This window comes from Corapipo altera, unplaced genomic scaffold (assembly GCF_003945725.1).
Source record: "Corapipo altera isolate COAL_440 unplaced genomic scaffold, ASM394572v1 71, whole genome shotgun sequence".
Classification (NCBI taxonomy): domain Eukaryota; kingdom Metazoa; phylum Chordata; class Aves; order Passeriformes; family Pipridae; genus Corapipo; species Corapipo altera.
The window spans coordinates 2,529,388-2,539,738 of record NW_020884916.1 but is presented as its reverse complement, the minus strand read 5'-3'; the positions used below and the strand labels follow the sequence as shown (position 1 = coordinate 2,539,738).

Sequence of the window (10,351 nt, the reverse complement as noted above, 5' to 3'; positions counted from 1 at the left end):
GGAAGGGGTGGCAGGGCTGCAGAGGGAAGGGGTGGCAGGGCTGCAGAATGGGGACCGCTGGACGAGAATATGGATGGCAGGGCTGGAATAGGGATGGCAGGGCTGGAGGAGGGATGGCAGGGATGGAAGGGATGGAATGCGGATGGCAGGACGGGAATCGGGATGGCAGCGATGGAATGGGGATAGCAGGGCTGGAGAAGGGATGACAGGGATGGAATAAGAATGGCAAGGCTGGAATGGGGACGGCCGGATGGGAATATGGATGGCAGGGTTGGAGGAGGGATGGCAGGATGGGAATAGGGCCCTAGAGCCTTCATCATCCTCGTATCCCTGCTCCCAGAGCAAGGTCGTGTTCCCACAGGGCACACAAAGCCTGTGGGCACAGAGAATCTGTCCCACCCCCCCTCCCACCTGCTCCAATCACCTCGTGTGTGGCAGAGATAACCCCGGGGGTTTTCTTCACACAAACCACGCCGGGGATTTGCTTTACTCACACCCAGGCAGCGCCTGCTGGGAGCAGGCTCTTCTCCAGAACTCCCAAAGCTGTGTCACACCAGGTTCAAGGTTATGTGCCCTGCAGGGTTTATCACCCAGCAGTGCAGCTTCAGCAGGCTGGGAGAGCACAGAGCCCTGCCCCAACATCCCCTCCATCCCCTGCTTAGGCAGCAGTTACAAAGCCCAGCAATTTCTTCTCACTGTTCCCATTCAGTGCTCACCATTCTCTGGCCTGCCTTCCACATCCACAGAGCAGCAAAACACAGGACACCTCCTCCAACCAACACACTGGCTCCTGGCTGATGTTTCCAAACTGAAAGGGAGCAGGTTTAGATATCAGGAAAAAATTCTTCCCTGGGAGGGTGGGGAGGCCCTGGCACAGGTTGCCCAGAGAAGCTGTGGCTGCCCCATCCCTGCAAGTGTCCAAGGCCAGGTTGGAGGGGGCTTGAAGCAACCTGGGCTAGTGGAAGGTGTCCCTGCCCATGGCAGGGGGTGGAACAAGAAGATCTTTAAGGTCCTTTCCAACCCAAACCATTCTATGATTCTATGGATGTTGACTGAGCAGCCAGGAAGAAAAACAGACATGTTCACACAAGGCACAGACTTATGGATTTAATGCAGGAGGTAGAAATACAGAGAAACTGTGCATTTTTATTTTCTAGGTCATACAATGTGCAAATTTTGCATCGTGAGGTGCAAAGTGGCGAGTTAAACCACCCCCCAGTGGATTGTACCAGAAGTGAGGTGTAGCTTATACACTAATTTCCCTGTTTGCTTTGTGCAGACTCAGCCATTTCAATGGGCTGTGTTGCACTGGCTCGTTTTGCCTGCAGATGAACAGAGTTCAGCAAAACAGCTCAGGGCAGGACACCTCTGCAAGCAGTTGTCTGCACTCTGCTGCCCCATTTAGTGCAGTTCCACCCTCCCCCAGCAGCACATTCTTTCCTCTTGCCTTCTGTATCTATTCTAACCAGAGCTGGAGGGTCACAATGTGTTAGCTTACAGCACTGGGAAACTCCTTGTCCACAGATAAACTGGGAATACACAGGAACTCCAAACACCCAGTGACAGGCCACGACCAAGGCTCACTCTTTGTGACTGTAAAATCAAAGGGACATTTATCTGTCGAGGATATTTGACAGACAAAAACCAGACACCTGTATTAAGAATCACATTCTTTAAAATGCAAGTACACAAATCCAGTGGGATACCGAGAGTGGAGCTAAATGGTTTTCTAGCATCACATCAGAGAATTTCAAATTAAAACTGTCCTTAGATGAGAAGTGCTCCATGACCACCTGGGGGCTCTTACTTTGCTTCAAGTCCCAGGATGGCTGCTATCAGCTTTGGTTGCTTGCAAGCAAGGTGGGGGCACTTGGCTACTGTCCCACAGCTGAAGGAAAAGCATTTCCTTGTTGGAAGCCAAGCCCAGGCTCACCTCCACTCCAGACACTAGTCCTGGCCCAGCAGTTGCAGGTTCCCAGCTGGAAACAGCCATTTAGCAGTGACCTGGGACATCTCATGGCACCAAGGGTGTTCTCACACTTTCAACTGCTTCTCCAAAGCTAATGTAGCCAAAACACCCTGCAGACCAAACCTTCCAAAACAGTCATTGCCAAGATGAAACCCAGCAGTGAGGCATTGGTGCTGCAGAGAAAAAAAAAAAGGCAACCATGGCCAGAATTTAAATTACCCCATGACCTTGTATCCATCAGGAGCAAACACCTCAGTTCATTGGCCCGTTCTTAAGTTCCCTGCAGTACTGACTCATTGGTTATGGGTCCATTAGTCACAAATCTGAGCTTCAGCTGCCCCTCACACCTCAAACCTGACCTGCAGAGCACATGGCTCAGTCTGAGCTTGTCTCCTCACCAGCTCACTCCTTCCTGAGCTGCACAAACCAGTGGTGGTTTAAGTTCCCTCCAGCCTGTTTGCCTCACTTCCTTAACTTCAGTTGCCTCCTTAAGACCCAGAAAAAAGAGCACTACAGCAACCATTTCTTTTAAAAAAGGGAACATAATTTTATTAGAAGTCTCATGACTCACAGGAGTTTTTGGAAGAGCACAGGGTCCATACCTCAGGCCCCCAGAGCCAGCCCAGCTGGAGGACAAAGCTCCTGCTTTCCTAAACAGTAACTTGCCTGGATTCACAGCTGCAGTGCTGCCAGTGGACTTGTCAAAAGTGAAGTTATTTCAGGTCATTTTTTTAATCTCTCCAAACACCTTATTCTAACCCCCAGCCAAGGCTGATATCTGCCCCGAAAAACACCAAAATTAGTGAGATAAGAGGCAGGGAGGAGCTGCCTTCCTTCCCACTGCTTTCCTCTGCAGCAGGACTGACCCCTCACTCCAGCAACACCCACACAGGCAGTTCCAGGGGCTCTTCAGCTCCATGAAGAACCTCCCCTAAAATCTTGGAAAGCAGCAACCAGCCCTGCTAAGCCTGCAGGCAACACAAGGCCCTTTGTTTCTCAGCTCCAAGCCAGGCTTTTATAGGAGAGTAAATCTCAACTGCAGCCTTAAACAGAGGGAAATTCACATTAAAACCCCAGGGGAAAATGTCAGAACATGACTCTGAGAGGTAAAGAAAACAAGAGAACTAGTCCATGCTCCAAGGCCTGCTGGTGTGGAGCAGATGTTACACTGAGACCTGTCTTGTCATGACTGTCACCCCTGAAAATAGTCACGTATTTGACTCATTAGCCATGAATTCAGCTTTAGTGGCTTGTAAATGATCCAACCCCAGGACAGAAAGAGCATCCAGGGGGGCTCTTCTCTATCCTCTCTCACCCACAAAAAAACTGATTATCTTTTTTAAGCAATCCAAGGCCAGGAGAACACACCTGCTCATGGAGTTTATTGGCATGAGTCTAATTCCTGACTCTTGTTTGCAAGGGCCTGAGCCAGTCCCAGTGAAGTCACACTGCTCTAAGATCAGTATCTGCTTGAATGCCACCATTAAAAAAAAAAAGGAAATGTATCATTAAAAACAACGAGGTAAAACCTTGCCTCACTTCAAGTACCATCACTCCACACACTCAAAGGACAACTCTCCTACACCCCTGAAAGCACTTCAGTCTGGTTCTGAGGCTTTCATTGAGTACTTAGGAAAGCACATTGCCCAAATCCAGGATTACAGAGAGTGAGGCTCAGCAAATCTTTGCCAGGTCACACCCCTACCCAGCCCCACTGGCAGGAAGGTTGGATTTTCCATGTTTGATTTTCTCTGCGCTCTAAAATAATTCTACCTCAGAAATGATGACAGAACACACAGACTGTGCCATTATTGGCTGCAGACTGAGCAGGTCTGGCATTGCCACCCTCCTTGAGGCTGTACCATTGCTGAAGAAGTCAGGGAATCAGTGTCAGGTTCCTCGGATTTCCACTCAAATCCCTCTTTTCCCAGCTTTTCCACGTTCCTCGTGCTGACCCATCTCCAGCACCAGAGAGTCATTTTAGGAGCTCTTTTCACAGGAATAAGCTCCAGCAGCCAGGCCCCAAGGCCAGGAGATTGTCCTCCACAGCCCATCAATGAGCAGCCACGTGTCCATTCATTCTCACAGGTTCATTCCCACTCCTCAGGCGTGTCCAGGGAAGGTGTTTTTTCCCCATTTTCCTCCTGACGAAGCGGCAGATTTCAACCATGAACCCCAGGGACACCACGTACATGGCCAGGCCCCCAGCCTTGAGGAGCCAGCTGGGGCGAGGGGACATCACCATGGCACACATGATCCAGGCTCCCCCCACGATCCTCAGTGCCAGGAAGAGGAGCACGAAGAGGGAGTCCACCAGCTCTCCCAGGAAGGTGTGGTACCGGCCCGTCTCCCGCAGGAACCAGCGGGTCTGGAGCAGGGGGTTGGTGATCTCGCTGACAAACACGACAGCGTTGACCTCCGTGGCAGATCTGCCCAGGCCCAGCACCAGCACCATGCCACAGATGCTCAGGGTGTGGTGGAACAGCATCAGGCCCCCCTCTGTCTGGAAATACAGGCACCAGCCCAGGTCAAAGATGAAGTAGCCCAAGGTCAGGGACAGCACGTGGGTCTGGAGAGGTGTGTTTGGTGAGCCTGAAATGAAAGATGTACATGAGATAAGCCTGTTTAAGGTGTTCTTCTACAATATGGAGCAGTACAGGTTGAGAGTTGCCTCTTTCCTCCTTAGTTTCCAGCCTTATCCCATGGGCCACGTGCCAGGCTGGAAGCTGGGATGTCTGGTCCTGCTTTCCCTTCACACCCCGTCCTGCCACACTGCTGCTTTTTTCTTTTTCTCTCACAACCCTTTTAAAAAGCAGGAATGGAAAGTCAGACTTCCAGCAGCAGAACTATTTGAGATTTAATGATAGAAAACATCAAACAAAATGCTGCAGAGACAAATGTCAGGAGTTATTACACCCTTAAAGATGTGAAAGCACTTAGTCTGCTCTTAGCATTGCTACATCTGATGCTGCAATAAACTCAAGCTGTCAAGCTGAACACTTTTAATGTAAACCAAATAAAACAAAATAGAAAGAAAAAAAAAAGGACAAAGAGATGAATAGTAAAAAGTGATAAGGGCAGGGGAATTCAACAAAATCCTCCCCCAAGCACCCCAAAACCACCCATAAGAGGAGAGCAAAAGCAAAAGAGGGAGGGCAAAACCCCCTCCCTCCACCTGTGACAGAACCACAGGTGAGCACAGGGCATGACAGGGACATGGGTGAGACTGCAAACACACCTGCGTGGGTCAGAGGCCAGGGGCCGGCCAGGAGGGCGGTGTAGCCCGAGAGGCAGGTGACAATGAGCCCGTGCAGGAGGGTGACCAGGCGGCAGCTCCACTCGGAGGAGCGGTGCCTGTTCCAGCGGCAGAGGCAGAGGTACAGACACAGCCAGGTGAGGAAGCTGCAGGTCACCTCCAGAGCGATGGGAACCATCCTGCTGGACACGGGGGGAGAGCGTCAGGAGGGCAGCAACACCCCCGGGTTCATCCCCACCACCCACCTCGGTGTCCACCCCAGCACATTCATGGAAACCCCGGAGAGGGGAAATACAACCAACCGACCAAACAAACCCCAAAACGCGAGCAAAACAGCCCAACCCAGAGCCTTGTCCCCCTCCCCTGAGCACGGCGCTCTCCCGAGCCCCCCTTCAGCAGCAAATGGCCAAAAACACGGGCTGAGCCCTCCCGGTGCCAAAGCGCCTCTGCCTGCCCCCACACTCCTCTCCCTCGGGGACCAGGACACCCGGAGGGACCAGACCCCATCCCAGCACAGGGCAGGGGTTCCCCGACAGCCCGGGACCCCCCCGGTCCCTACCCCGGTCCAGGCGCTGCCGCCGCCCCGCCGGGACTGGCCCCTCTCCGGCTCTGCTCGCCCGGGACCTGCAGCTCCGGGGCTGTCCGGGCTGGGAGGCGGTGCCGCCACACGCGGAGCCTTTTATCTGCCCTGCCCTGCCCTGCCCTGCCCTGCCCTGCCCGGGCCCCCGCGGGCTCCCCGGAGGATGCTCCCCCTGCATCCCCGCTCGCTCTGCCCCGCTTTTACCCACCCCGGAGGCGAACAGGCTGCGAGCCCCGGGGCTGGGAGAGAGCCGAGCTGCCGGGCAGGGCGGGGAGGGAAGGGGGAACGGGGCGGGGGAAACGGGGACAAGCGTTTGGTACCTCCGGCCAGCCCCAGCCCTGCTGGCTGCTCTCCCGGAGAGCCCCCGGCCCTCACTTGGGCTGGATGTTTTCCTCTGTGATGGAGGAGGATAAAGCTGAGAATAAAGCCGGATCAGGCTGATGTCTCTCTTTTTTTTTTTTTCCCCCCTTAAGTGTCCTGGAGTCCTCTTTCAACTTTTGTACCAGTTTTGAGAACAGAGGCAGACAGGGAGCACCTTTGTGTCGTCCTGATGGGAGGGAGGGGAGGCTGAGACGGGAGTGGGTGAGTTTGGGACAGCTCGGGGCCGAGCTGGGGAGTGGTGCTGGACGCACGATTAACAGAGAGATGTGACACAGAACACGCAGAACAGGATGAGTGAGTGAGGAGCTGAGCCCAGCAGAGGCAGGAGTGAGTAACCAGGGGAGGGCTGTGCTTCCTCCAAGCCCTCACAGCCAACTCACACGGTGTCATTTCTGTTTGCTCAAGTTACTGTAAAAATTGAGGCTGTGTGTCCCAAACAAGCCAAACCTTCCCTACATCCAGGGCTCCACGCTGGGAGTGAAACCAACCCCTCAGAGCCCCCACCTGTGGTCACTGAGATCCACTGTATATGCTGCACTCCAGAGGATGTTGCTCTGTGTTACACACTAAAATATTCTCCTGCTTGGATCATAGGCTATAGGTTGCTCTTATATTTGAGCTAAAACTTCCTGATTTTTGTGTCCTTTCCTGGCATTTTGGCCCCTGCTCTGAAGCAAACCCATGGACTATGCAGGCAGGGACCCCCAGCACAGAGAAAGGGGCTCCCACTGCAGCTCAGGCACCAGTCCCTGCTGGCTCTGTAAAGCTGAGCCTGAATTTAAGCTGAGCTGTTGTATTGGAGCATCAGGATCTCTGCTAATTCCACCAGCACGGTAAGGCCCAAGGGTGGGGGCATCAGGAACCAGGAGGGCACTTCACAGGGTCATTTGGACACTTAGAAATGCTCCAACTCTCCCTTCAGGCCTCGGGGAAACCTGGGAAGGAGCAGGAACAGAGCCCTGTTCTCCCATCTTGCACTCACTCTCCTCACAGGTGGAAAGCAGAGGCAGAAATAAATCAATGAACAATAAAAGAAATTAAATTGTTAATTTTCCAGCCCTCCCCATTCTTGCCTGAACTTGGGCACTGCTAAACATCATGGATGCCCCAGGTACCCCACCTCCTGCCTGGTCTGCATGTGGCTGAGAGCTCTGGGGTTGTTACAAAAAAAGCCACCCTTGACTTCAGTCATTACTGGGAGTGTAATTCCGGTGTGCACTCCAGTGTCTGTCAGCACAGAGGAAAGCTGGGAATATTTGTCCCTTTGATATTCTGAGGATGCCAGCTGGCTGAGAAGAGCAGGAACTCTACAGACAGACCATAACTTCCAAACTCCAATTTGATTTTGGAGCTGTGGGGTCTGGCTTGTGAGTGACTGGATCGCACATAAAAATAAAAGATGAGTGGATTTGCACCCCTTATACTCACAAGTGATGGGGATGGGACCCCCAGAGGTGTTTTTGGGCAGGGACTCAGCTGAGAGTTGGCTCTTCACTCCCTCCTGGGGTTCATGTCACTGATGCTCAAATCCCAGTGGTGGAGGAGCCCTTTTCCTTGGAGGAGAGTGGGGACAGAGAGCTTGGGGACTGCTCAGGCACAAGAGCAGCTTTGGTGGCAGCTCAGGTTGCTCAAGAAGGTCACCTGAGTTCTGATAGCACATCTTGTGAGCACCTGCTCCCTGCATTGCTTGGCTGTGGCTGTGGGAGGGGACTCTCACTCCTGGAAAGCTGGAATTTCCTGCTCTGTTTATTTTGATGCTCCTGTGAGACTGGAAGCGTTCCTAGATGACAGGGGGATGAAGATATTTCTCTTCCAACTGGAGCTTCGTTTTTTTTTTTGTGAAGCAAACAAGCTGCTGGTGTTTGTTTTCCCATCCAGGCCCAGTCTATCAATAAATCCGGGAGATTTGTCATTGTGTTTATAAACTTCGTGGGGGAAGATCAGCTCTCGTGGTGTGTTTGCACAACACCTGGCACAGCTTGGCTTTGATCTCACAGCAATACTAATGTGCACACACCGTTATTCAGCACTTAATACATTGGCAATTTCCCTCCCAGCTTTCAGGAATAATGTTCCAAAAATCAATGAAGTGCTGCTTTTTGGGGGGAGAAAATTACTCAGAGGAATTTGTGAAAATTTAATGGAATAGTCCTTGTCAGTTAAGAGCAAGATTTTATCTCAGTGTATCTTCTCTATGCTATAAGAACACATGAATATATATTATATATAGTATATATATAATATATATAATATATATTGTAAATAAATGCCTTAACAACTTTTATTTTTGGTCTCTTTTGATCAATAGCCTCACAAACCTCTGGGAGCTTTTACCAAGTGTTTAAATAAACTGATTCTGAAGTCAGGAACCAAGTTACAGCTCAGCTACCAGGCACAGGATTAATGCAGGAATTACTGGGTAAAATTTGCAGGAAAAGGTTATCAAGGCAATCAGAATGGTAACTTCTGAGCTTTTAAATAATTGCTTATGATCTGTGAAATAACTGCAGATTTTCACAATAGAAACGAGCTGGAAAGTAGAGTTTTGGTGTTTAAGAAATGCCTTCTATGAGGGCTGGCAGGAAAATCAGCTGGAATGCTGAGCATTCCTGAACTCTGCTGCTTGGCACAAACTGAGGGCTGGGAGAAGGAAAGGATTATCAGCACCACTGCCTGACAAGGTTTAAGTCACTTGGCCAAGGTCATGCAGGAAGTAAAACCATCAAGGCAGAGCGTCCCACAGGTGCAGGTCAGTGGTTTAAATTTGTTCTTCCTATCTGATCTTTAAATGTGGATATTTATAGGCAAAATTAATTTAAAAAAAGAAAAAAAAAGTTAAAAGAGTGGAGTTGTCTCAGCCATGTGCCATCCTGTGATCCAGTTGTTCCCATCATGTATTTGTTTTAAGAAGGTCTATATTTTAGGAGGGAGAGGCTGGAGCAAGGCCCCTTTGTGCCACTTGAACATCTTTTTCAGATGGATCTGGCTTTGAATAAGGATTGGAAAATTATTGCTTAAAAAGCTGGCAGCTCCTTCAGGGGTCTTTATAATCACAGAGCCTCAGGCAGCCACTCCTCTTTTCCATCCCTGGCCAGGGCAGTTGGGTTAAAATCCAAATCCCTTTGACTTTATTCATGGAGTTGCAGCCCACTCAGTGAACATTCCCATGGGAATTGCTTCTCAGCAGGAGAGAAGCTCTGGAAAAGGTTCTTTCCAACAACACCAAGAAAACACTGGCATGATTTAGTTATTAAATCAGATTTCTGCTGATTTGTTCACTCCTGCTTCTCCAACTCTCCACCACCTCAGCACAGACCCCTCAGTCTCACCCCAGTTTAACTCATCTACTGATCAGAAAATTCATCAGGCAAAACACTTCAAAATATTGTATAAATATAGTATAGTTCTGAATTCACACCAGTGAAAAATCTGCCACATTTAATTCCTGTTACTCTGGCTGCTGAAGACAGTTCTCCCTGTCAGAGACAATCAGAACCTCCAGGAATCTCCCAAGAAAACCCACCCACACACATGCCCCAAACCTGTGACAGCTCAACTTGGGAGCAATTACATCCCAATAATTCATTTCACCTTCCTAAATACAACTGGAAAAGCAACAGAGAACAAGGCTTGAAAATGAACCCTCCAAGCATGTAAGGAAATTTAATTAATGGCAGAAAGAAGGGCCATAGCAATCAAGAGAGTTGGATTAATACTACCCAGATACAATTCTGGCTTTCCCAACATAAAATGTTGTTTTCAATCACAAGAGATTTTTTTTTGGAGAAAAAAAAAAAAGTTTTGTTTAATTTTAACATTTCCACTGAAAAACAGAGATGATGAAAGTGGTTTAGTTAGAGGTAAATGAGTAGTGGGGGGAATGCAGGAAATAGAAATACAGTTTGTCCCTTTTTTGTGTCAGGACATTTTTTTAAGAACTTGTTTTAGTATTAAAAAAAAATATATATATATTTTTAAAGAAATGTTACCTGATCTTTTCCAGTCCTCATTATTATCAGTGTCTGCTGCTATAGCAAAACCTCACTCAAAGCAACAAATTCTATGTACAACGTGCACGGAGGGCCCAACACTTTGTGTGAAGGCAGCTGATAAATTCTTTAAGGTCCACAGACCCCCTAATTCATCACACAGGACTGGATGAGTC

General features: G+C 49.7%; 2 protein-coding genes across 2 annotated transcripts in view; both read right to left on the bottom strand.

The window, feature by feature from the left end:
• The window catches only part of LOC113953078 (transmembrane protein 136-like), a 7,114-nt gene extending 6,332 nt beyond the window's left edge, over window positions 1-782 (bottom strand). Inside the window, exon 1 of the mRNA XM_027655781.1 lies at window positions 717-782. The gene's annotated coding sequence lies outside the window, so the exon portion shown is untranslated. The remainder of the gene's footprint in view (window positions 1-716) is intronic.
• Window positions 783-4,022: 3,240 nt separating this feature from the next.
• On the bottom strand, window positions 4,023-5,403 carry LOC113953067 (transmembrane protein 136-like). Its single transcript, XM_027655765.1, has 2 exons — window positions 5,208-5,403; window positions 4,023-4,561 (listed from the first exon to the last, which is right to left on the bottom strand). The coding sequence occupies exons 1-2, from the start codon at window positions 5,401-5,403 to the stop codon at window positions 4,023-4,025; spliced, it is 735 nt and encodes a 244-aa protein (XP_027511566.1).
• Window positions 5,404-10,351: the final 4,948 nt, after the last annotated feature.

Bases quoted from the DNA above. Each gene is read 5' to 3' on its own strand.
- LOC113953067 (XM_027655765.1), bottom strand. From the start codon at position 5,403: ATGGTTCCCATCGCTCTGGAGGTGACCTGCAGCTTCCTCACCTGGCTG. The intron at 4,562-5,207 runs GTGTGTTTGCAG...CTTTCATTTCAG, and splicing joins CTGGCCTCTGACCCACGCAG to GCTCACCAAACACACCTCTC.